Raw genomic sequence first — 27,565 nt, 5'->3', positions numbered from 1 at the left:
GGCTAGCAGTATAAGGGTGTGGGCACTTGGCAGTCTTAATAAAGCTCAATCAGGTTATACCACAAGCTGCAATGGCAACGGACACAGTTCACTCAAAAGTAATGAACAGAATAACAACTAACATTACAAACAATGGAATGAAAATAATACAGACAGTTTGTCCAGCAAGGTATCTCAAACTGGGAATGGAAGTCCTCTGTACAGTAACCAACACTCCAAAAATATACTGGTAGGTTAGTTGGCTTCCAACAAAATTAACTGTGTGTGCATGTGCATATACATGTGGTAGGGATTTAATAGGTTGGTATCCTATTAGCCCCGATCCGTATTCGGACGATAAAAACGGCCTGATATAGAGATGTATGACTGATGGCGTTTATCGCTGTATCCAATTAGAGGGAGTTTTCATCAGCCAAAAATGGACCTACAATCGCACGATAACACATGGGGATCCAGGATAAGTTCCCGATTCCATGTTTTATCGCGTCTCCGGCAGCTGCTTTTCAGGGATTATACTTTGTGTATGCATACTACCTAATACGTTCTGGCATTGGGGCTAATTGGATAGCCCCCAGTAAAACAATTAACCGTGGATAATTGGATACCTTCCATTGTGTACAAGGTCCAGAGGCTCAGTGAGGAGGCACTGGTATTGTGCTGCCACTTATACATTTCCAGACTGCAGGTGGTATACAGTTCTATTTAGGAGATTGCAAAGAGACTCACCTATACAGATGCGTCCATATACATCATTGCTGCAGTCATGCCAGGTCCTGAGAGACTCGGCTAGCATCGGTGTCTTTTTTGACGAAAATAAGTCTAAGATGCAACGCAGTGTGACTAGGGTGCACAAGGAAACCGTGCTAATTAATGCGATATATGACACTTGCAAATCTGTGTGCAACTGAGACTCCAAATATGTATAAACAGTGCTATAATGTAGCAGCAGCGGCTTTATTCCAATACAGGTACCATTGTGCTCCGCATAAAGACTCATTCACATACAATATACAAGTGTCGAGTGTCAAATTAATTAGCACAGTCTCCTGGTGCATCCTAGTCGCATAGTGTCGCTATTAAGACGCACTTTAGACAAAAAATAGACTCCAGACGGTAGCAGAGTTGAGCGGGAACTAGCGGCTCACTTGCGCTAGGCATCTCATGCTGCATGGCGTACTGAGGATAGATGTATGAGGACATATCTGTATAACGTATCTCCCCTCCTATACATACACTACGATCAATGGCATCTCGACACATTAAAGTCACTCTCAGATACATTAATATACTCTACTGTTCATCTGATTATACATGCAGCACTGCCTTTATAAGGATAGGCAATTAGCCAAATAAGCACTGGAGATAATATATGGAAGCTAGGTACATTCTACATATTTACACAGTAGCCTCTTCAGGCTTGAATGAAACGCTTAATAGGTTTTAGCAATATTTACCAACAATTGTCCTAGTTCAGTATATATGTATCATGCAGTGGGAACTGCTTTATTTTGCCTTTCATTATTAGGTTATACCTATAGGCATAAGATTCTTGCAGCTATATTTCTATTATACCCTAATATGCTCCTAATATTCTTGTATTTATCATTAACACTATGTATTTACAGTACACGTCCTTTTGTGATTATCGTTGCATAGCGGTGATAGGGTGATTACTACATGGTTGCCTAGCTATAGTAGGGCTTCTGGGTAGCGTCAAGGTGCGCAGATTGCTATGCAGTGATGTTACTGGGTCCGGACCTGCAGTACACAGCTCTGGCATTCCGAGCACCTATAAAGTGAAGCTGTGTTTTTTGTATGAGTTGTCTGTGATGAAAGTTTTGATAAGACTGGACACTTCTAGCACTCACATATAAAAAAAATTTCTGTAAATAAAAGCAGATACTATTATCAGTGATTTTAGTTTTTAAAAGAAGTACTTCATTTCAAAATGCATTAAGTTATAAAAGCTATTTTCAATATTGTAGATATACAATTTACAATGCTGAGGACAACAACTAGAAAAACCAAATGTGGCGGTGCTGGTGGTGAATGTACAGTACATAAACCTCCTGTGGCTTTCAAATAAAAAATGGAAATTCACGTTTACCTTCCTTATGTCGATTGAAAAGGATGCTCTGAGTTTTAAGTATTAGGATGATATTCTCTGGATCTGGTCCATCCACAATCTTAGACGACTTTGTACACAAGAACTCATAGGCTTTGTTAACCTTTTCAAACATATCCTGGAAAACAAAGTAAAGTACACAACTAAATGTTTACATGTACAGAAACACTGTGTGTGGCATGCATGGAGCGAGAGCGATACATGGATGATTTCTACACTGAAACTACTGCAAGGATGGGTATTCATGAAACTGTATACTCAGGTTTAAAGGTGTAGAGTTCTGGTTGTTGTTTTTTTTGTTATAAATAAATGTTATAGATATTCATAAATAATTTTTCTCTAATGCAGTGGTTCCCAAGCTCAGTCTTCAAGACAACCTAACAGCCCAAGTTTTAAGGCCATCCATGCCACAGGTGACTTAATTAGTACCTCAGTCAGTTTGATTAAACCATCTGTGCACAAGCATGAATATCCTTAAATTCTGGATCGCATTTGGGAAACCCTGCTCTAATGTCTACATTCTTACTGAAAGTTGTTGGGATAAACAGAACTCCAGCATATAGCTGCTGTAAAATCAAAGGTTTTATCCCTAATGGGCCCTACACACTAGCCGACTTCACTGCACGATATGAACGATCTCGTTCATTAATGAACGAGATAACGTTCATATCGTGCAGTGTGGAGTCACCAGCGATGAACGATGCGCAGCCCCGCGCTCGTTCATCGCTGGTGACATGTCGGCTGTGCATGCAGGCCAATATGGACGAGATCGTCCATATTTGCCTGCACGTCTATGGAGCCGGGTGATGGGGGGAGTGTAGAAACTTCACTCCCCCCGTCACTGCCCCCCAGCCGCCGTATCGGCCGTCGGGCACCTCGGCGGCACATCGTCTAATGTGTAGGGCCTATTAGTCTTAATGGCTTGTAACATTTCCATCTCCTGCAAAACAATAGGTAGCTTTGCGATCACTAAATTGTTGATCGTTTTTCTAAAGCTCAAAGCACCTGCAGCAAGAGCATGAGAGATCCAGCAGGTGACAGACTCCTATACAAGACTCTTCAACAACAAAAAAAACAAACATGGGGTTGCATAGACAGTGACTCTAAATCAACAAAACAGATGTGAAAAATATTAAAGCAGTATTTTATTTTTCATAGTAGTGTGTCAAAAAGTTGATGGTTGACAGGCAAAATGGCAGCTTTTTATCTTAATCAACACACATATCTAAAACAATATTACTCATTCCACCCCAGCCCTACCACTTTAACATATAAATATGATAAAAATAAGTGATTGCCACCTTCATATATATACGTTATGGTAAGAACGTACCGTTGATAATGGTATTTCTCCTAAGTTCACAGGATCCACAGGATAACATTGGGATATGATGAAGCGACAGCGGATTTGCACTAATCGGTCAAAGCTTTTCGGCCTCCCAGCATGCAACAAGCCCGTCCATATACCTCCACCTCCTGGTTCAGGCAAATCAGTTGTATTCCCAAAGCTCAAGGCAGGAGCATCATAGATCGCCATAATCAGGCGAGGAGAACACACATACACACCCTTCCATACAAGAGAGAAGAGGTTAGTGAGTAAAAGGATCCTCAAATCAGGTGCGTCAGGGTGGGATCACTATGGATTTAGGAGAAAATAAGATTTTACTCACCGGTAAATCTATTTCTCGTAGTCCGTAGTGGATGCTGGGAACTCCGTAAGGACCATGGGGAACAGCGGGCTCCGCAGGAGACAGGGCACAACCAAAGAAAGCTTCAGGTCACCTGGTGTGCACTGGCTCCTCCCACCATGACCCTCCTCCAAGCCTCAGTTAGGACACTGTGCCCGGACGAGCTGACATAATAAGGAAGGATTTTGAATCCCGGGTAAGACTCATACCAGCCACACCAATCACACCGTATAACTCGTGATACTATACCCAGTTAACAGTATGAATATAACTGAGCCTCTCAACAGATGGCTCAACAATAACCCTTTAGTTAGGCAATAACTATATACAAGTATTGCAGACAATCCGCACTTGGGATGGGCGCCCAGCATCCACTACGGACTACGAGAAATAGATTTACCGGTGAGTAAAATCTTATTTTCTCTGACGTCCTAGTGGATGCTGGGAACTCCGTAAGGACCATGGGGATTATACCAAAGCTCCCAAATGGGCGGGAGAGTGCGGATGACTTTGCAGCACCGAATGAGAGAACTCCAGGTCCTCCTCAGCCAGGGTATCAATTTTGTAGAATTTAGCAAACGTGTTTGCCCCTGACCAAGTTGCAGCTCGGCAAAGTTGGAAAGCCGAGACCCCTCGGGCAGCTGCCCAAGATGAGCCCACCTTCCTTGTGGAATGGGCTTTTACAGATTTTGGCTGCGGTAGTTCAGCCGCAGAATGCGCCAGCTGAATTGTGCTACAAATCCAGCGAGCAATAGTCTGCTTAGAAGCAGGAGCACCCAGTTTGTTGGGTGCATACAGGATAAACAGCGAGTCAGTTCTCCTGACTCTAGCCGTCCTGGAAACATAATTTTTCAAGGCCCTGACTACATCCAGTAACTTGGAATCCTCCAAGTCCCTAGTAGCCGCAGGCACTACAATAGGTTGGTTCAAGTGAAAAGCTGATACCACCTTAGGGAGAAACTGGGGACGAGTCCTCAATTCTGCCCTATCCATATGGAAAATCAGATAAGGACTTTTATATGACAAAGCCGCCAATTCTGATACACGCCTGGCCGAAACCAAGGCCAATAACATGACCACTTTCCGCGTGAGATATTTTAGATCCACGGTTTTTAGTGGCTCACACCAATGTGATTTTAAGAAACTCAACACCACGTTGAGAACCCAAGGTGCCACTGGAGGCACAACCGGGGGCTGAATATGCAGCACTCCTTTTACAATGTCTGAACTTCAGGTACTGAAGCTAGTTCTTTCTGGAAGAAAATCGACAGAGCCGAGATCTGTATCTTAATGGAGCCTAATTTTAGGCCCATAGACACTCCTGCTTGTAGGAAATGCAGAAATCGACCTAGTTGAAAATCCTCTGTTGGGGCCTTTTTTGGACTCACACCAAGCAACATATTTCCGCCATATGCGGTGATAATGTTTTGCAGTTACATCTTTCCTGGCTTGAATCATCGTAGGAATGACTTCCTCCGGAATGCCCTTTTCCTTTAGGATCCGGCGTTCAACCGCCATGCCGTCAAAACGTAGCCGCGGTAAGTCTTGGAACAGACAGGGCCCCTGCTGCCGCAGGTCCTGTCTGAGCGGCAGAGGCCATGGGTCCTCTGATCTAATTTCTTGAAGTTCTGGGTACCAAGCTCTTCTTGGCCAATCCGGAACCACGAGTATCGTTCTTACTCTTCGCCTTCCTATTATTCTCAGTACCTTTTGTATGAGAGGCAGAGGGGGGAACACATAAAACCGACTGGTACACCCACGGTGTTACCAGAGCGTCCACAGCTATCGCCTGAGGGTCCCTTGACCTGGCGCAATATCTTTTATAGCTTTTTGTTGAGGCGGGACGCCATCATGTCCACCTGTGGCCTTTCCCAATGGTGTACAATCCTTTGGAAGACTTCTGGATGAAATCCCCACTCTCCCGGGTGGAGGTCGTGTCTGCTGAGAAGATCTGCTTCCCAGTCGTCCACTCCGGGAATGAACACTGCTGACAGTGCTAACACATGATTTTCCGCCCATCGGAGAATCCTTGTGGCTTCTGCCATCGCCATCCTGCTTCTTGTGCCGCCCCGTTGGTTTACATGGGCGACTGCCGTGATGTTGTCTGATTGGATCAGTACCGGCTGGTTTTGAAGCAGAGGCCTTGCCTGACTCAGGGCATTGTAAATGGCCCTCAGTTCCAGAATATTTATGTGTAGGGAAGTCACCTGACTTGACCAAAGTCCCTGGAAGTTTCTTCCCTGTGTGACTGCCCCCAGCCTCAAAGGCTGGCATCCATGGTCACTAGGACCTAGTCCTGTATGCCGAACCTGCGGCCCTCTTGAAGATGGGCACTCTGCAGCCACCACAGTAGAGATACCCTGGTCCTTGAAGACAGGGTTATCAGCCGATGCATCTGAAGATGTGATCCGGACCACTTGTCCAACAGGTCCCACTGAAAAGTTCTTGCATGGAACCTGCCGAATGGGATTGCTTCGTAGGAAGCTACCATTTTTCCCAAGACTCGCGTGCAATGATGCACCGATACCTGTTTTGGCTTCAGGAGGTCTCTGACTAGAGATGACAGCTCCTTGGCTTTCTCCTCCGGGAGAAAATAAGATTTTACTTACCGATAAATCTATTTCTCGGAGTCCGTAGTGGATGCTGGGGTTCCTGAAAGGACCATGGGGGATAGCGGCTCCGCAGGAGACAGGGCACAAAAAGTAAAGCTTTTTCCGATCAGGTGGTGTGCACTGGCTCCTCCCCCTATGACCCTCCTCCAGACTCCAGTTAGGTACTGTGCCCGGACGAGCGTACACAATAAGGGAGGATTTTGAATCCCGGGTAAGACTCATACCAGCCACACCAATCACACCGTACAACTTGTGATCTAAACCCAGTTAACAGTATGATAACAGCGGAGCCTCTGAAAGATGGCTTCCTTCAACAATAACCCGAATTAGTTAACAATAACTATGTACAATTTATGCAGATAATCCGCACTTGGGATGGGCGCCCAGCATCCACTACGGACTCCGAGAAATAGATTTATCGGTAAGTAAAATCTTATTTTCTCTATCGTCCTAGTGGATGCTGGGGTTCCTGAAAGGACCATGGGGATTATACCAAAGCTCCCAAACGGGCGGGAGAGTGCGGATGACTCTGCAGCACCGAATGAGAGAACTCCAGGTCCTCCTTAGCCAGAGTATCAAATTTGTAAAATTTTACAAACGTGTTCTCCCCTGACCACGTAGCTGCTCGGCAAAGTTGTAATGCCGAGACCCCTCGGGCAGCCGCCCAAGATGAGCCCACCTTCCTTGTGGAGTGGGCCTTTACAGATTTAGGCTGTGGCAGGCCTGCCACAGAATGTGCAAGTTGGATTGTGCTACAGATCCAACGAGCAATCGTCTGCTTAGACGCCGGAGCACCCATCTTGTTGGGTGCATACAATATAAACAACGAGTCAGATTTTCTGACTCCAGCTGTCCTTGCAATATATATTTTTAATGCTCTGACAACGTCCAGTAACTTGGAGTCCTCCAAGTCACTTGTAGCCGCAGGCACTACAATAGGCTGGTTCAGATGAAATGCTGACACCACCTTAGGGAGAAAATGCGGACGAGTCCGCAGTTCTGCCCTGTCCGAATGGAAAATCAGATATGGGCTTTTGTAAGATAAAGCTGCCAATTCTGACACTCTCCTGGCAGAAGCCAGGGCTATAAGCATGGTCACTTTCCATGTGAGATATTTCAAATCCACCTTTTTTAGTGGTTCAAACCAATGAGATTTTAGGAAATCCAAAACCACATTGAGATCCCACGGTGCCACTGGAGGCACCACAGGAGGCTGTATATGCAGCACTCCCTTAACAAAGGTCTGGACTTCAGGGACTGAAGCCAATTCTTTTTGAAAGAAAATCGACAGGGCCGAAATTTGAACCTTAATAGATCCCAATTTGAGACCCATTGACAATCCTGATTGCAGGAAATGTAGGAATCGACCCAGTTGAAATTCCTCCGTCGGAGCACTCCGATCTTCGCACCACGCAACATATTTTCGCCAAATTCGGTGATAATGTTGCACGGTTACTTCCTTCCTTGCTTTAATCAAAGTAGGAATGACTTCTTCCGGCATGCCTTTTTCCTTTAGGATCCGGCGTTCAACCGCCATGCCGTCAAACGCAGCCGCGGTAAGTCTTGAAACAGACAGGGACCCTGCTGAAGCAAGTCCCTCCTTAGAGGTAGAGGCCACGGATCTTCCGTGATCATCTCTTGAAGTTCCGGGTACCAAGTCCTTCTTGGCCAATCCGGAACCACTAGTATCGTTCTTACGCCTCTTTGCCGTATAATTCTCAATACTTTTGGTATGAGAGGCAGAGGAGGAAACACATACACCGACTGGTACACCCAAGGCGTTACCAGCGCGTCCACAGCTATTGCCTGCGGATCTCTTGACCTGGCGCAATACCTGTCCAGTTTTTTGTTGAGGCGAGACGCCATCATGTCCACCATTGGTCTTTCCCAACGGGTTACCAGCATGTGGAAGACTTCTGGATGAAGTCCCCACTCTCCCGGGTGAAGATCGTGTCTGCTGAGGAAGTCTGCTTCCCAGTTGTCCACTCCCGGGATGAACACTGCTGACAGTGCTATCACATGATTCTCTGCCCAGCGAAGAATTCTTGCAGCTTCTGCCATTGCACTCCTGCTTCTTGTGCCGCCCTGTCTGTTCACATGGGCGACTGCCGTGATGTTGTCCGACTGGATCAACACCGGTTTTCCCTGAAGCAGAGGTTCTGCCTGGCTTAGAGCATTGTATATTGCTCTTAGTTCCAGAATGTTTATGTGAAGAGACGTTTCCAGGCTCGTCCATACTCCCTGGAAGTTTCTTCCTTGTGTGACTGCTCCCCAGCCTCTCAGGCTGGCGTCCGTGGTCACCAGGATCCAATCCTGTATGCCGAATCTGCGGCCCTCCAATAGATGAGCACTCTGCAACCACCACAGAAGAGACACCCTTGTCCTTGGAGACAGGGTTATCCGCAGGTGCATCTGAAGATGCGACCCTGACCATTTGTTCAACAGATCCCTTTGGAAAATTCTTGCGTGGAATCTGCCGAATGGAATTGCTTCGTAAGAAGCCACCATTTTTCCCAGGACTCTTGTGCATTGATGTACAGACACCTTTCCTGGTTTTAGGAGGTTCCTGACAAGCTCGGATAACTCCTTGGCTTTTTCCTCCGGGAGAAAAACCTTTTTCTGAACCGTGTCCAGAATCATCCCTAGGAACAGCAGACGAGTTGTCGGCATTAACTGGGATTTTGGAATATTCAGAATCCACCCGTGCTGTTTTAGCACTTCCTGAGACAGTGCTAATCCCATCTCTAGCTGTTCTCTGGACCTCGCCCTTATTAGGAGATCGTCCAAGTATGGGATAATTAATACGCCTTTTCTTCGAAGAAGAATCATCATCTCGGCCATTACCTTTGTAAAGATCCGAGGTGCCGTGGACAATCCGAACGGCAGCGTCTGAAACTGATAGTGACAGTTTTGTACAACGAACCTGAGGTACCCCTGGTGTGAGGGGTAAATTGGAACGTGGAGATACGCATCCTTGATGTCCAAGGATACCATAAAGTCCCCCTCTTCCAGGTTCGCTATCACTGCTCTGAGTGACTCCATTTTGAACTTGAACTTCTTTATGTACAGGTTCAAGGACTTCAGATTTAGAATAGGCCTTACCGAGCCATCCGGCTTCGGTACCACAAAAAGAGTGGAATAATACCCCTTCCCTTGTTGCAGAAGAGGTACCTTGACTATCACCTGCTGAGAGTACAGCTTGTGAATGGCTTCCAACACCGTCTCCCTTTCGGAGGGGGACGTTGGTAAAGCAGACTTCAGGAAACGGCGAGGTGGATCTGTCTCTAATTCCAACCTGTATCCCTGAGATATTATCTGCAGGATCCAGGGATCTACTTGCGAGTGAGCCCACTGCGCGCTGTAATTTTTGAGACGACCCCCCACGGTCCCCGAGTCCGCTTGAGAAGCCCCAGCGTCATGCTGAGGCTTTTGTAGAAGCCGGGGAGGGCTTCTGATCCTGGGAAGGAGCTGCGTGTTGCTGTCTCTTCCCTCGACCTTTGCCTCGTGGCAGATATGAATAGCCCTTTGCTCTCTTATTTTTAAAGGAACGAAAGGGCTGCGGTTGAAAAGTCGGTGCCTTTTTCTGTTGGGGAGTGACTTGAGGTAGAAAGGTGGATTTCCCGGCTGTAGCCGTGGCCACCAAATCTGATAGACCGACTCCAAATAACTCCTCCCCTTTATACGGCAAAACTTCCATATGCCGTTTTGAATCCGCATCGCCTGTCCACTGTCGCGTCCATAAAGCTCTTCTGGCCGAAATGGACATAGCACTTACCCGTGATGCCAGTGTGCATATATCCCTCTGTGCATCACGCATATAAAGAAATGCATCCTTTATTTGTTCTAACGACAGTAAAATATTGTCCCTGTCCAGGGTATCAATATTTTCAATCAGGGATTCTGACCAAACTACCCCCGCACTGCCCATCCAGGCAGTCGCTACAGCTGGTCGTAGTATAACACCTGCATGTGTGTATATACTTTTTTGGATATTTTCCATCCTCCTATCTGATGGATCTTTAAGTGCGGCCGTCTCAGGAGAGGGTAACGCCACTTGTTTAGATAAGCGTGTTAGCGCCTTGTCCACCCTAGGAGGTGTTTCCCAGCGCTCCCTAACCTCTGGCGGGAAAGGGTATAATGCCAATAATTTCTTTGAAATTATCAGCTTTTTATCAGGGGCAACCCACGCTTCATTACACACGTCATTTAGTTCTTCTGATTCAGGAAAAACTATAGGTAGTTTTTTCATACCCCACATAATACCCTGTTTAGTGGTACCTGTAGTATCAGCTAAATGTAACGCCTCCTTCATTGCCAAAATCATATAACGTGTGGCCCTACTGGAAAATACGGTTGATTCGTCACCGTCACCACTGGAGTCATCGCCTGTGTCTGGGTCTGTGTCGACCGACTGAGGCAAAGGGCGTTTCACAGCCCCTGACGGTGTTTGAGTCGCCTGGACAGGCACTAATTGATTGTCCGGCCGTCTCATGTCGTCAAACGACTGCTTTAGCGTGTTGACACTATCCCGTAGTTCCATAAATAAAGGCATCCATTCTGGTGTCGACTCCCTAGGGGGTGACATCCTCATATTTGGCAATTGCTCCGCCTCCACACCAATATCGTCCTCATACATGTCGACACACACGTACCGACACACAGCAGACACACAGGGAATGCTCCTAACGAAGACAGGACCCACTAGCCCTTTGGGGAGACAGAGGGAGAGTTTGCCAGCACACACCAAAAGCGCTATATATATATATCAGGGATAGCCTTATAATAAGTGCTCCCTTATAGCTGCTTTGTTATATCAAAATATCGCCATAAATGTGCCCCCCCCTCTCTGTTTTACCCTGTTTCTGTAGTGCAGTGCAGGGGAGAGACTTGGGAGCCGTCCTGACCAGCGGAGCTGTGAGAGGAAATGGCGCCGTGTGCTGAGGAGATAGGCCCCGCCCCTTTTCCGGCGGGCTCGTCTCCCGCTATTTAGAAAAATTAGGCAGGGGTTAAATATCTCCATATAGCCTCTAGGGCTATATGTGAGGTATTTTTAGCCTTTATAGGTACTCATTTGCCTCCCAGGGCGCCCCCCTCCCAGCGCCCTGCACCCTCAGTGACTGCCGTGTGAAGTGTGCTGAGAGGAAAATGGCGCACAGCTGCAGTGCTGTGCGCTACCTTTAGAAGACTGCAGGAGTCTTCAGCCGCCGATTCTGGACCTCTTCTGATTTCAGCATCTGCAAGGGGGCCGGCGGCGTGGCTCCGGTGACCATCCAGGCTGTACCTGTGATCGTCCCTCTGGAGCTTGATGTCCAGTAGCCAAGAAACCAATCCATCCTGCACGCAGGTGAGTTGACTCCTTCTCCCCTCAGTCCCTCGCTGCAGTGATCCTGTTGCCAGCAGGAATCACTGTAAAATAAAAAACCTAGCTAAACTTTCTCTAAGCAGCTCTTTAGGAGAGCCACCTAGATTGCACCCTTCTCGGCCGGGCACAAAAATCTAACTGGAGTCTGGAGGAGGGTCATAGGGGGAGGAGCCAGTGCACACCACCTGATCGGAAAAAGCTTTACTTTTTGTGCCCTGTCTCCTGCGGAGCCGCTATCCCCCATGGTCCTTTCAGGAACCCCAGCATCCACTAGGACGATAGAGAAACACTTATTTCTGTTCTGTGTCCAGAACCATCCCCAGGAACAGTAGACGTGTCGTAGGAACCAGCTGTGACTTTGGACTGTTTAGAATCCAACCGTGCTGTTGTAGCACTTTCCAAAATAGTGCTACCCCGACTAGCAACTGCTCCTTGGACCTTGTCCTTATAAGGAGATTGTCCAAGTACGGGATAATTAAAACTCCCTTTTTTTTTTTGAAGGAGTATCATCATTTCGGCCATTACCTTGGTAAACACCCTCGGTGCCATGTACAGTCCAAACGGCAGTGTCTGGACTTGGTAATGGTAATCCTGTACCACAAATCTGAGGTACTCCTGGCGAGGATGGTAAATGGGGATATGCAGGTAAGCATCCTTGATGTCCCGGGATCCCATGTAATCCCCCTCGTCCAGGCTTGCAATAACCGCCCTGAGCGATTCCATCTTGAACTTGAATTTTTTTATGTATGTGTTCAAGGATTTTAAATATAAAATGGGTCACACCGAACCATGCGGTTTCGGTACCCCAAACCGTGTGGAATAGTAACCCCGTCCTTGTTGAAGTAGGGGCACCTTGAGTATTACCTGCTGGGAATACAGCTTATTAATTGCCTCTAGCGCAGCCTCCCTGCCTGAGGGAGTTGTCGGCAAGGCATATTTGAGGAAACGGCGGGGGGGAGACATCTCGAATTCCAGCTTGTACCCCTGAAATACTACTTGAATGAAACAGGGATCCACCTGTGAGCGAGCCCACTGATCGCTGAAATTTTTGAGACGGCCCCCCACCGTACCTGGCTACACCTGTGGAGCCCCCGCGTCATGCTGTGGACTCAGAGGAAGCGAGAGAAGAATTTTGATTCTGGGAACAGGCTGACTGGTGCAGCTTTTTCCCTCTTCCCATGTCTCTGTACAGAAAGGAAGCGCCTTTGATCCGCTTGCTTTTCTGAAGCCGAAAGGACTGTACCTGATAATACAGTGCTTTCCTAGTCTGTGAGGAAACCTGAGGTAAAAATATTTCTTCCCAGCTGTTGCTGAGGATACGAGGTCCCAGAGACCATCCCCAAATAATTCCTCACCCTTATAAGGCAGAATCTCTATGCGCCTTTTAAAGTCAGCATCACCTGTCCAGTGACAGGTCTCTAATACCCTCCTGACAGAATGGACATTACATTCATTTTGGATGCCAGCCGGCAAAATATCCCTCTGTGCATCCCTCATATATAAGACGACGTCTTTAATATGTTCTCATGTTTGACAGGGTCACCGACCACGCTGCAGCAGCACGATCTGCAGGTCTCAGTCTAGTACCTGAGTGTGTAAATACAGACTTCAGGATAGCCTCCTGCTTTTTATCAACAGGTACCTTCAAAGTGGCCGTTCCTAAAACGGCAGTGTGAGCGCCTTATCCACCCTAGGGGATATCTCCCAGCGTAACTTATCCTCTGGCGGGAAAGGGTACGCCATCAGTAACTTTTTAGAAATTACCAGTTTCTTATCGGGGAGAACCCACGCTTTTCACACACTTCATTCATTCATCTGATGGGGGAACAAAACACTGCCTGCTTTTTCTCCCCAACATAAAAACCCATTTTTAGAGGGTTAATGTCAGAAATGTGTAACACATTTTTTTTTTATTGCCGGGATCAAGTCACGGATGTTCCTAGTGGATTGTGTATATGTCTCAACCTTGTCGACACTGGAGTCAGACTCCGTGTCGACATCTGTGTCTGCCATCTGAGTGAGCGGGCGTTTTTGAGCCCCTGATGGCCTTTGAGACGCCTGGGCAGGCGCGGACTGAGAAGCCGGCTGTCCCACAGCTGTTACGTCATCCACCCTTTTATGTAAGGAGTTGACACTGTCGGTTAATACCTTTTACCTAACCATCCACTCTGGTGTCGGCCCCACAGGGGGCGACATCACATTTATCGGCATCTGCTCCGTCACCATATAAGCCTCCTCATTAAACATGTCGACACAGCCGTACCGACACACCGCACACACACAGGGAATGCTCTGACTGAGGACAGGACCCCACAAAGCCCTTTGGGGAGACAGAGAGAGAGTATGCCAGCACACACCAGAGCGCTATATAATGTGGGGATTAACACTATAACTGAGTGAAATTTCCCCAATAGCTGCTTGTATATATAATATTGCGCCTAAATTTAGTGCCCCCCCTCTCTTTTTAACCCTTTGAGCCTGAAAACTACAGGGGAGAGCCTGGGGAGCTTTCTTCCAGCTGCACTGTGAAGAGAAAATGGCGCCAGTGTGTCTGAGGGAGATAGCTCCGCCCCTTTTTCACGGACTTTTCTCCCGCTTTTTTCTGGATTCTGGCAGGGGTATTTACCACATATATAGCCTCTGGGGCTATATATTGTGGTATTTTTGCCAGCCAAGGTGTTTTTATTGCTGCTCAGGGCGCCCCCCCCCCCAAGCGCCCTGCACCCTCAGTGACCGGAGTGTGAAGTGTGTATGAGGAGCAATGGCGCACAGCTGCAGTGCTGTGCGCTACCTTGGTGAAGACTGATGTCTTCTGCCGCCGATTTTCTGGACCTCTTCTTGCTTCTGGCTCTGTAAGGGGGACGGCGGCGCGGCTCCGGGACCGAACACCAAGGCTGGGCCTGCGGTCGATCCCTCTGGAGCTAATGGTGTCCAGTAGCCTAAGAAGCCCAAGCTGGCTGCAAGCAGGCAGGTTCGCTTCTTCTCCCCTTAGTCCCTCGCTGCAGTGAGCCTGTTGCCAGCAGGTCTCACTGAAAATAAAAAACCTAATTCTATACTTTCTTTCTAGAAGCTCAGGAGAGCCCCTAGTTTGCATCCAACCTCGGCCGGGCACAAAATATAACTGAGGCTTGGAGGAGGGTCATGGTGGGAGGAGCCAGTGCACACCAGGTGACCTGAAGCTTTCTTTGGTTGTGCCCAGTCTCCTGCGGAGCCCGCTGTTCCCCATGGTCCTTACGGAGTTCCCAGCATCCACTAGGACGTCAGAGAAATACCGTTATCAACGGTAAGTTCTTACCATAACGTATATATTTCTCCGGAAGGTCCACAGGTTATCCACAGGATAACACTGGGATTTCCCAAAGCAATTTAGTGGTGGAGACGCTCCTGATTGGCCAGGAGAATCCTTCACCCGAATTCAGCGTCATCAGAGGCAAAGGTATCCATGGCATAATGTCTAATGAATGTGTTAATGGAAGACTGTGTGGCTGCCTTACAAATCTGTTCTGCTGAAGCACCACTTTGTGCTGCCCATGATGGACCTCCCTTATGAGTAGAGTGAACAGAGACATTAGCCAGAACAGGGAGATCAGCTTGAAAATATGCTTCTGAACTCGTCATCCGAAGCCACCTTATCAGTGTCTGCTTATTCGCAGGCCATCATCTCTTGTGAAATTCATAGAGAATGAAGAGAGTATCCGTCTTTCTGATGGCACTGGTATGATCCACATCACGTACTACGTCCAACGATGCATCTTCCGCAGTAAAGTCTGGCCCTTAAGACCGAGACTACAATTTCTTCGTTAAGATGGAATTTAGAAACCACCTTAGGAAGATACCCAGATTTGGGGGTAAATTTACTAAGATGAGAGTTCTATTTAAGATGGGATGTTGCCCATAGCAACCAATCAGATTCCGGGTATTATCTTCTAGAAAGTGCTAGATAAATAATATGAAGAATCTGATTGGCTGCTATGAGTTACATCCTATCTTAAAAAGAACTCCCATCTTAGTAAATTTACCCCTTGGTTCAAAGAACTGCTCTATCTGTATAAATAATTCAGAAATGGAGGATGACATAACAATGCCATTAAATCTGAAATTCTTCTAACAAAAGCAAGGTCAGTAGAAAAAGAACTTTAGCTGTCAACCATCTAAGATCCAATCTTTCAAGTGGTTCAATTAGGATAGCCTAAAGGGCCTTTAGGACTAACTTAAATCCCAAGGCACTGCAGGAAGAGCAAAAATAAGAATTTACTCACCGGTAATTCTATTTCTCGTAGTCCGTAGTGGATGCTGGGAACTCCGTAAGGACCATGGGGAATAGCGGGCTCTGAAGGAGACTGGGCACATCTAAGAAAGAATTAGGACTACCTGGTCTGCACTGGCTCCTCCCTCTATGCCCCTCCTCCAGACCTCAGTTAGGAAACTGTGCCCGGAAGAGCTGACACAATAAGGAAAGGATTTGGAATCCCGGGTAAGACTCATACCAGCCACACCAATCACACCGTACAACTCGTGATACTATACCCAGTTAACAGTATAACAACTGAGCCTCTCAACAGATGGCTCCAAACAATAACCCTTTAGTTAAGCAATAACTATATACAGGTATTGCAGACAATCCGCACTTGGGATGGGCGCCCAGCATCCACTACGGACTACGAGAAATAGAATTACCGGTGAGTAAATTCTTATTTTCTCTGACGTCCTAGTGGATGCTGGGAACTCCGTAAGGACCATGGGGATTATACCAAAGCTCCCAAACGGGCGGGAGACTGCGGATGACTCTGCAGCACCATATGAGCAAACTCAAGGTCCTCCTCAGCCAGGGTATCAAACTTGTAGAATTTTGCAAATGTGTTTGAACCCGACCAAGTAGCAGCTCGGCAAAGTTGTAAAGCCGAGACCCCTCGGGCAGCCGCCCAAGAAGAGCCCACTTTCCTCATAGAATGGGCTTTTACAGATTTAGGATGCGGCAGTCCAGCCGCAGAATGTGCAAGTTGAATCGTGCTACAGATCCAGCGAGCAATAGTCTGCTTTGAAGCAGTAGCACCCAGCTTGTTGGGTGCATACAGGATAAATAGCGAGTCAGTCTTCCTGACTCTAGCCGTCCTGGAAACATAGATTTTCAGGGCCCTGACTACATCTAGCAACTTGGAATCCTCCAAGTCCCAAGTAGCCGCAGGCACCACTATAGAGTGGTTCAAATGAAACGCTGATACCACCTTAGGAGGAAATTGGGGACGAGTCCTCAATTCCGCCCTATCCATATGCAAAATCAGATAAGGGCTTTTACAAGACAAAGCCGCCAATTCTGACACACGCCTGGCCGAAGCCAAGGGCAACAGCATGACCACTTTCCACGTGAGATATTTTAGCTCCACGGTTTTAAGTGGCTCAAACCAATGCGACTTTAGGAAATCCAACACCACGTTGAGATCCCAAGGTGCCACTGGAGGCACAAAAGGGGGCTGAATATGCAGCACTCCCTTAACAAAAGTCTGAACTTCAGGCCGTGAAGCCAGTTCTTTTTGGAAGAAAATCGACAGAGCCGAAATCTGGACCTTAATGGAACCCAATTTGAGGCCCATAGTCACCCCTGACTGTAGGAAGTGCAGAAAACGACCCAGCTGAAATTCCTCCGTTGGGGCCTTCCTGGCCTCACACCACGCAACATATTTTTGCCATATGCGGTGATAATGTATTGCGGTCACATCCTTCCTAGCTTTAATCAGCGTAGGGATGACTTCCTCCGGAATGCCCTTTTCCTTCAGGATCCGGTGTTCAACCGCCATGCCGTCAAACGTAATCGCGGTAAGTCTTGGAACAGACAGGGCCCCTGCTGCAGCAGGTCCTGTCTGAGCGGCAGAGGCCATGGGTCCTCTGAGATAATTTCTTGAAGTTCTGGGTACCAAGCTCTTCTTGGCCAATCCGGAACAATGATTATAGTTATTACTCTTCTCCTTCTTATTCTCCTCAGTACCTTGGGTATGAGAGGAAGAGGAGGGAACACATAAACCGACTGGTACACCCACGGTGTCACTAGAGCGTCCACAGCTATCGCCTGAGGGTCCCTTGACCTGGCGCAATATCTTTTTAGCCTTTTATTGAGGCGGGACGCCATCATGTCCACCTGTGGTCGTTCCCACCGGTGTACAATCAGCTTGAAGACTTCTGGATGAAGTCCCCACTCTCCCGGGTGGAGGTTGTGTCTGCTGAGGAAGTCTGCTTCCCAGTTTTCCACTTCCGGAATGAACACTGCTGACAGTGCTATCACGTGATTCTCCGCCCATCGAAGAATCCTTGTGGCTTCTGCCATTGCTATCCTGCTTCTTGTGCCGCCCTGTCGATTTACATGGGCGACAGCCGTGATGTTGTCTGACTGAATCAGCACCGGTTGTTTTTGAAGCAGGGATTCTGTTTTACTCAGGGCATTGTAAATGACCCGTAGTTCCAGAATATTTATATGCAAGGAAGTTTTTGTCCTTGGACGTTTTCTTCCCTGAGTGACTGCCCCCCACCCTCGGAGGCTTGCATTCGTGGTCACCAGGACCCAGTCCTGTATGCCGAATCTGCGGCCTTCACGAAGATGAGCACTCTGCAGCCACCACAGCAGAGACACCCTGGCCCTTGGTGACAGGGTGATCCACCGATGCATCTGAAGATGCGATTCGGACCACTTGTCCAAGAGATCCCACTGGAAGATCCTCGCATGGAACCTGCCAAAGGGAAACGCTTCGTAAGAGCTACCATCTTTCCCAGGATTCGCGTGCAGTGATGCACCGACACCTGTTTTGGTTGCAGGAGGTCCCTGACCAGAGATGATAATTCCTGGGCCTTCTCCTCCGGGAGAAAAACCTTCTTCTGTTCTGTGTCCAGAATCATACCCAGGAACAGCAGACGCGTCGCGGGAATCAGCTGCAACTTTGGGATATTCAGGATCCAGCCGTGCTGATGCAGCACTTCCTGAGATAGTGCTACGCTGACTAGCAACTGCTCCTTGGACCTCGCCTTTTCAGGAGATCGTCCAAGTACGGGATAATTATAACTCCCTTCTTTCTAAGGAGTATCATCATTTTGGCCATTACGTTGGTAAATACCCTCGGTGCCGTGGACAGACCAAACGGCAACGTCTGGCATTGGTAATGACAGTCCTGTACCACAAACCTGAGGTACTCCTGGTGAGGTGGGTACATGGGGACACCCTCTTCCAGGCTTGTATAACCGCCCTGAGCGATTCCATCTTGAACTTGAACTTAAGTATATAAGTATTCAAGAATTTTAAATTTAGGATGGGTCTCACCGAACCATCTGGTTTCGGTACCACAACCTTGTGGAATAGTAACCCCGCCCCTGTTGAAGGGGGGGGGGGGGGGGGGGGGTACCTTGATTATCACCTGCTGGAAGTACAGCTTGTGAATAGCGTCCAGTACTACCTCCCTTTCTTTGGGAGCAGCCGGCAAGGCAGATTTGAGGTAACGGCGAGGGGGAGTGGCCTCTAACTCCAGCTTGTATCCCTGAGATACCACTTGTAGAACCCAGGGATCTACCTGTGAGCGAACCCACTGGTCGCTGAAGTTCTGGAGACGCGCCCCCACCGCACCTGGCTCCGCCTGTGGAGCCCCAGCGTCATGCGGTGGACTTTAGAGGAAGCGGGGGAGGATTTTGGTTCCAGGGAACTGGCTGTCTGGTGCAGCTTTTTCCCTCTTCCCCTGCCTCTGGGCAGAAAGGAAGCGCCTCTGACCCGCTTGCCTTTTTGTGGCCGAAAGGACTGTACCTGATAATACAGTGCTTTCTTCGGCTGTGAGGAAACCTGAGGTAAAAATGTCGACTTCCCAGCTGTTGCTGTGGATACTAGGTCTGAGAGACCCTCCCCAAACAATTCCTCACTCTTATAAGGCAAAACCTCCATGTGCCTTTTAGAATCAGCATCACCTGTCCACTGCCGAGTCCATAATACTCTTCTGGCAGAAATGGACATTGCCTTAATTTTAGATGCCAGCCGGCAAATATCCCTCTGTGCATCTCTCATATATAAGACCACGTCTTTAAAATGCTCTATGGTTAGCAAAATAGTATCCCTGTCTAGTATCCATATTATCTGACAGGGTATCGGACCAAGCTGCTGCAGCACTACACACTGAAACAATTGCAGGTCTCAGTATAATACCTGAGTGTGTATATACAGACTTCAGGATAGCTTCCTGCTTTTTATCAGCAGGCTCCTATAAGGCGGCCGTATCCTGAGACGGCAGTGCCACCTTTTTTGCCAAGCGTGTGAGCGCCTTCTCCACCCTAGGGGACGTCTCCCAACGTAACCTGTCCTTTGGCGGGACAGGGTACGCCATCAGTAACGTTTTAGAAATTACTATTTTCTTATCGGGGGAACCCCACTTCACACACTTTATTCAATTCATCTGATGGGGGAAGAACCACTGGATGCTTTTTCTCCCCAACTATAATACCCTTTTTTGTGGTAACTGGGTTAATGTCAGAAATGTGCAACACATTTTTCATTGCCGTAATCATACAACGGATGGCCCTTGTGGATTTTACATTTGTCTCATCGTCGTCTACACTGGAGTCAGACTCCGTGTCGACATCTGTGTCTGCCATCTGAGGTAACGGGCGTTTTTGAGCCCCTGATGGCTTTTGAGACGCCTGGGCAGGCACAAGCTGAGAAGCCGGCTGTCCCACTGCTGTACGTCATCTAGCCTTTTATGTAAAGGAGTTGACACTGTTGGTTAATACCTTCCACATATCCACCCACTCTGGTGTCGACCCCGCAGGGGGTGACATCACACTTATCGGCACCTGCTCCGCCTCCATATAATCTTCCTCATCAATCATGTCGACACAGCCGTACCGACACACGCACACACACAGGGAATGCTCTGACTGAGGACAGGACCCCACAAAGTCCTTTGGGGAGACAGAGAGTATGCCAGCACACACCAGAGCGCTATATAATGCAGGGATTCACACTACACACAGTGATTTTTCCCCTATAGCTGCTATAAATATACAGTTTGCGCCTATATTTAGTGCCCCCCCTCTCTTTTTCACTCTATTGAGCCTGGAAACTGCAGGGAAGAGCCTGGGGAGCGTCCCTCCAGCGGAGCTGTGAGAGGAAATGGCGCCAGTGTGCTGAGGGAGATAGCCCCGCCCCCTTCTCGGCGGACTTCTCCCGCTTTTTTAAGGATATTTTTGGCAGGGGACTTTACACATATATAGTCTTACTGACTATATTATGTGTTTTATGCCAATATAAGGTACTCTTATTGCAGCCCAGGGCGCCCCCCCCCAGCGCCCTGCACCCATCAGTGACCGGAGTGTGTGGTGTGCATGGGGAGCAATGGCGCACAGCTGCAGTGCTGTGCGCTACCTTAATGAAGACCGGAGTCTTCAGCCGCCGATTTCCTGGACGTTCTTCTTGCTTCTGGCTCTGCAAGGGGGACGGCGGCGCGGCTCCGGACAACCGAGGCTGGGCCTGTGTTCAATCCCTCTGGAGCTAATGGTGTCCAGTAGCCTAAGAAGCCCAAGCTAGCTGCAAGCAGGTAGGTTCGCTTCTTCTCCCCTAAGTCCCTCGTAGCAGTGAGTCTGTTGCCAGCAGATCTCACTGAAAATAATAAACCTAAATATATACTTTCTTTTCTAGGAGCTCAGGAGAGCCCCTAGTGTGCAACCAGCTCGGCCGGGCACAGAATTCTAACTGAGGTCTGGAGGAGGGGCATAGAGGGAGGAGCCAGTGCACACCAGGTAGTCCTAATTCTTTCTTAGATGTGCCCAGTCTCCTTCGGAGCCCGCTATTCCCCATGGTCCTTACGGAGTTCCCAGCATCCACTAGGACGTCAGAGAAAGGAGGTTAAATGTGTCGCATTCCCTGGAAAAAAATGCGCACATCCTGTAGGTTAACAATTTTCTTTTGGAACCATACAGTCAATGCTGACACTTGTACTCTCAAGGAAGTCGGTCATAACCTTTATGCATTCATTTCCTACCTGAAAAAAATGCTAAGATTCTGGAAATTCTGAAAATCCAAGAGTCAAATATTTGACCCCTACACCACTGAAGATAATCTTGCCATATTTGGTGATAAATGCGAACTAAGAAATTTTCCTTGCTCTGAGCATTTAGAATTACCTGTTATGAGAGTCCTCTTGCCTTCAGGATGGAAGTCTTGAGAGTCAAACACAGTCCATACGGGTGTTTGTGATAACCTGACCCTGAGATGGTAGATCTGTCCGCTGAAAAAGTATGAATGGAGTATCCATTGACCACCTCTGTAGCTCTGTGTATCAATGTCTTCTGGACCACGCTGGAGCTGTTAGTATCACAGCACCCTTACCTTGTCTTACCTTTCGTATCACCCTGTATCACCAGGTGATTGGTGGAAACACGTGAACCAGACGAAAGTTTACAAGTCCTCCAGAAGATCGCTTTGGGATTTGTTCTTGACCCGTATGCGTAGCCTTTGTTGTTCTGACCGGACGGCATGAGATGTATCTCCGGCAACCCCCATCATCTACCAGAGTTTTTGAGACCTAGGGGTATAAGTCCATACGTTTACCTGAATGGCGAGATGACTAAGAAAATCTGCTGCCCAGTTTAAGACTGCTGGAATGAGTACTGCTGACAAGGCTGGCTAACGAAGTTCTGTCCAACTTTAAGTGTGACTTACCTCCTTCATTATGTTTTGGCTGCGAGATCCTCCCTGATGGTTGAGGTACGCCACTGCCATTGCATGTCCAAAAAGATTCGATCTGGATTCATCAAAAGGATATTCTTTGCCTGAATAAATGCCATATATATGGCCCGAGGTTCCAATATATTTATTAGTAGGCAACATTTCTTCCTTGGTCCACTGCCCCTGGAGGCAACTCCTTCCTGACACTTCACCCCAGCCCCACAAGCTGGCATCCATTGTCAGAGTTGCCATATGATATATAAAGAAGCCTTCCTTTGTCCAGGATAGGATGTCCAAAAACCATCAAGCTATTGATCTCCTAACTTCCAGGAAAAGACCATAATCTGCAATTTTATTGTCTGATGAAAAACCTTTCTACCAAGAAATGGTCAGACATTGCAGATGTATCTAATGAACCTAAGTATATTCCATCATGTCCATTGTCTACACCATCTAACCCATCACACACACTACCGCGTAAATAGATACCGTTTGAATGTGTAGCAACTCCTGAATCCTTAAATTAATGTTGGATATTTTGTTCAGAGGTAGATTACTGAGTACCCAATTCCAACACAGCCCCCCAACTGAGTCCTCCGATGTGACGGAACCAGAACGTTCTTGCCCAGTTTATGAGCCAACCATATCTCTGTAAACAGCTATTGTCTGTTACAGATGACAGTGAACAATTCCTGAGCCTGTGCCAGGATTATTAAATCGTTGAGGTATGGATTTTTATAAAATACTTATCTCCTGCTAACAGAGATAAGATGCCATCACTACCCTATTTTGGTGAATACTCTGGGAGCTGTGGTCAGCCCAAATGGTAGGGCCTGAAATTGTGGCTGGAGGATAGCAACCTAACATAGCGGTGACAGAAAAGTGCTATATGAACATGTGAATAGGCATCCTGACTATTCTGGATTGCGCTAAATCCTGCTCTATGGCAGAAAATAGGATTTTAATTACCTACTGGTAAATCCTTTTCTCGTAGTCCGTAGAGGATGCTGAAGTCCACATTAGTACCATGGGGTATAGACGGGTCCATTAGGAGCCATTGGCACTTTAAGAGTTTGAGAGTGTGGGCTGGCACCTCCCTCTATGCACCTCCTACCAGACTAAGTCTAGAAACTGTGCCAAAGGAGATACAGATAGTGGTGAGATTTATACCAGCTCACACACATAATGCAAACCAAGCTAACAAGCTTGGAAAATCAGCAACCGCTGAAACAGTACTTACCAAGTAACAATGCAGTACTTAACTAAAAACAAAGTTGTACTGAACCAGAAAACCACTGCAGGAAAACGAAGCGCTGGGCGGGCGCCCAGCATCCTCTACGGACTACGAGAAAAGGATTTACCGGTAGGTAATTAAATCCTATTTTCTCTTACGTCGTAGAGGAAGCTGGGGTCCACATTAGTACCATGGTAATGTACCAAAGCTCCCAGAACGGGAGGGAGAGCGCGGAGGCTCCTGCAGAACTGATTGACCAAACCTTAGGTCCTCAGAGGCCAAAAGTATCAAACTTGTAGAACTTTGCAAACGTTTTCGACCCCGACCAAGTAGCCGTTCAGCAAAGATCTAAAGCTGAGACACCCGGGCAGCCGCCCAGGAAAAACTCACCTTACGAGTAGAGTGGGTCTTAACAGACGTAGGATACAGCAATCCTGCTGTAGGATACGCATGCTGTATAGTGAACCTGATCCAGCGAGAGATTGTCTGCTTAGAAGCAGGACACCCAATTTTCTTGGGATCATACAGGACAAACAGAGAGTGCGTTTTCCTGTGACGAGCAGTCCTCCTCACATACATTTTTAGAGCCCTTACAACATCCAAGGACTTTGATGAAATTGAGGAGTCAGTTACAACTGGCACGACAATAGGTTGGTTGATATGAAATGCCGACACAACCTTCGGAAGAAACTGCTGACGTGTCCAAAGCTCAGTTCTATCTTCATGGAAGATCAAGTATGGGCTTTTACATGACAAAGCCTCCAACTCTGACACACGTCTAGCAGAAGCTAAGGCCAACAAAGTGACAGCCTTCCACGTGAGAAACTTGACCTCAACCTACTGTAGAGTCTCAAACCAGTCCGACTCGAGGAACTGCAACACCACGTTAAGATCCCAGGGCGCCGTAGGCAGTACAAAGGGAGGTTGGATGTGCAGAACTCCCTTCAAAGAATTCTGAACCTCAGGGAGGGCAGCCAACTGTTTCTGGAAGAAAATGGATAGTGCTGTAATCAGGTCCTTTACGGATCCTAACCTCACGCCCATATCCACACCTGCTTGCAGGAAGAGGAGAAAACGTCCCAGTTGAAACTCCACTGTAGGAAACTTCTTGGACTCACACCAAAATACATATTTTTTCCCAAATACGATGGTACTGTTTAGATGTTACCTCTTTCCTAGCCTGTATAAGGGTAGGAATAACTTTGTTTGGAATGCCCTTTTGAGCTAGTATTTGGCATTCAACTTCCATGCCATCAAACGTAGCCGTGATAAGTCTTGATAGGCGAACGGCCCCTGCTGCAGCAGGTCCTCCTGAAGAGGAAGAGGCCTCAGCTCTTCAAGCAGTAGATCCAGAAGAGCCGCATACCAAGACTTTCTTGGCCAGTCTGGAGCAATGAGGATCGTTTGAACTCTTGTTCTCCTTATGAGCTTTAGCACTCTTGGAATGAGTGGGAGTGGTGGAAACACGTACACCGACTGGAATACCCATGGAGTCACTAGGGCATCCACCGCCACTGCTTGCGGGTCCCTCGACCTGGAACAATATCGCCGAAGCTTCTTGTTGAGACAAGAGGCCATCATGTATATTTGGGGTACACCCCAAAGAACTGTTACCTCCTTGAACACCTCCGGATGGATAACCCAACTCCCCTGGATGGAGATCGTGTCTGCTGAGGAAGTCCGCTTCCCAGTTGTCTCCTCCTGGAATGAAGATTGCTGACAGCGCCAACGCGTGTTTTTCTGCTCAGAGGATGATTCTTGTTACCTCTGATATTGCAGCTCTGCTCTTCGTTCTGCCCTGTCGGTTTATGTAAGCCACTGTTGTTACATTGTCCGACTGCACTTGCATGGCCCGATTTCCCAGAAGATGGGCTGCTTGAAGGAGACCGTTTTAGACGGCTCTTAGTTCCAGAATGTTTATTGGTAGGCCGGGTTCCAGACTTGACCACCTTCCTTTGAAGGTTTTCCCTTGAGTTACTGCGCTCCAGCCCCGGAGACTTGCATCCGTGGTTAGAAGGATCCAGTCCTGAATCCCGAACCTGCGGCCCTCCAGAAGGTGAGGTAATTGTAGCCACCAGAGGAGTGAAATCCTGGCCTTTGGTGACAGACGTATTCTCTGGTGCATGTGTAGATGAGATCCCAACCACTTGTCCAGGAGATCCAGTTGGAAGGACAGAGCATGAAACCTCACGTACTGCAGAGCCTCGTAAGAGGCCACCATCTTCCCCAGAAGGCGAAGGCACTGATGAACCGACGCCCGGGCTGGCTTCAGGACATCCCGGACCATTGTTTGTATCACCATCTGCACTTCCGTGTCGAGGATTATTCCCAGAAAAGACAACCTCCTGGTCAGTTCCAAATGTGATTTTGGAAGATTCAGGATCCAACCGTGTTCCCTGAGTAGATGGGTTGTGAGAACTATGGACTGTGACAGCTTTTCCTTGGATGATGCCTTTATCAGCAGATCGTCCAGATATGGAATTATGTTCACCCCCTGTCTGAGGAGGAGAACCATAATTTCCGCCATCACCTTGGTGTATTACCCTCGGTGCTGTGGAGAGGCCGAATGGCAGGGCCTGGAATTGAAAATGACAGTCCAACAGTGCGAATTGGAGATAAGCTTGATGCGTGGTCAAATCGGAATTTGGAGGTACGCATCCTTGATATCCAGGGATACAAGGAATTTCCTCTCCTCCAGGCCTGATATCACCGCCCTTAGAGACTCCATTTTGAACTTGAACTCCCTCATGCACAGGCAATAGTAGGACGTAGTATCGCCCCCAGAAGCCGTGTATATGGATTTGAGCGTAGTGTCGACTTTGCGATCAGCCGGCTTTTTTAAGGCGGTAGATCCTGGAACAGGAAAAACCACCTTTTTTGAGAGTCTGGATACAGACGCGTCAACTATGGGTGGGTTTTCCCATTTTATCCTAACCTCCTCCGGGAAGGGGAAATCCACCAGAACCCTCCTAGGGATCTGGAATTTTTTCTCTGGGTTTTCCCATGCTTTCTCAAATATAACAATTAATTCTTTAGACGCAGGGAAGGTTAGCGAGGCTTTCTTATTATCAGTAAAGTAAGCCTCCTCAGCCTGTTCAGGTGTTGTATCAGCAATATTCAACACATCTCTAATAGCCTCTATCATCAACTGCACCCTTTTGCAAGAGACGCCGCCCCCCGCAGCACATCCCCCTCACCGTCTGCTGTGTCAGAATCGGTATCCGTGTCATCTTGCATAATCTGGGCAAGAGCACGTTTGTGGGAACATACAGCAGGGGGTCCTGAGGTAACAGAACCGAGCCAAACTGCCACAGAGTTCTGTAAGACCTGAGTTGCAGATTCATTCTGTGCAACCCTAGTAGAAATCTGAAAAATCATAGATTTGATAGAGGATAACCATTCCGGCTCCCTTGCTGGTATCTGTGCTAAAACACTGCAATCCTGATTACATGGAATGGGATCTTCCTGAGAGGACATATCCTATGCAACATATGACACAGAGTTCCTGGACATAGCTTAATGGAGACCCCAGACACTCCACACACACACACAACGGAGGATAGAGTTTCACCCCCAAGAATGGCAAGAGAGAGACAGAGATTGGAGCCAACCTACACGCAGCGCTTTTAATGTATTGGGAGACCCCCAACCAGCGCTGACTGTGCACCTTAATAGGTTACACAGTCCTTTTACAGCCTCCACCCCCCCCCCCCCCCCCCTTCTACAACCCCCTGGTACCGTAAGAGATAGCTGGAGTTGATGTGGAGGGACAGCTTCTCACTGACAGCGCTTCTGCAGGCAGGAAAATGGCGCTGAACGCTGCTGGGTCCGCTCTGAGAAGCTCCGCCCCCTTCATG

At 47.8% G+C, this 27,565-nt stretch overlaps 1 protein-coding gene across 8 annotated transcripts in view; it reads right to left on the bottom strand.

The window, feature by feature from the left end:
- Positions 1–27,565, bottom strand: part of DNAJC13 (DnaJ heat shock protein family (Hsp40) member C13) — a 554,470-nt gene that overhangs the window by 107,547 nt on the left and 419,358 nt on the right. For all 8 annotated transcript variants that reach the window (XR_010177689.1, XM_063922373.1, XM_063922368.1 and 5 more), the window contains one exon: positions 2,108–2,243. Coding sequence is in view for 7 of the 8 variants with exons in the window: in XM_063922373.1 (XP_063778443.1) it covers positions 2,108–2,243 (136 nt within the window). In the remaining variant the exon portion in view is untranslated. The remainder of the gene's footprint in view (positions 1–2,107; positions 2,244–27,565) is intronic.

Source organism: Pseudophryne corroboree, chromosome 5, assembly GCF_028390025.1.
Source record: "Pseudophryne corroboree isolate aPseCor3 chromosome 5, aPseCor3.hap2, whole genome shotgun sequence".
Classification (NCBI taxonomy): Eukaryota; Metazoa; Chordata; class Amphibia; order Anura; family Myobatrachidae; genus Pseudophryne; species Pseudophryne corroboree.
The sequence above is the reverse complement of the archived record's forward strand: the minus strand, read 5'-3'. Positions and strand labels throughout refer to the sequence as shown.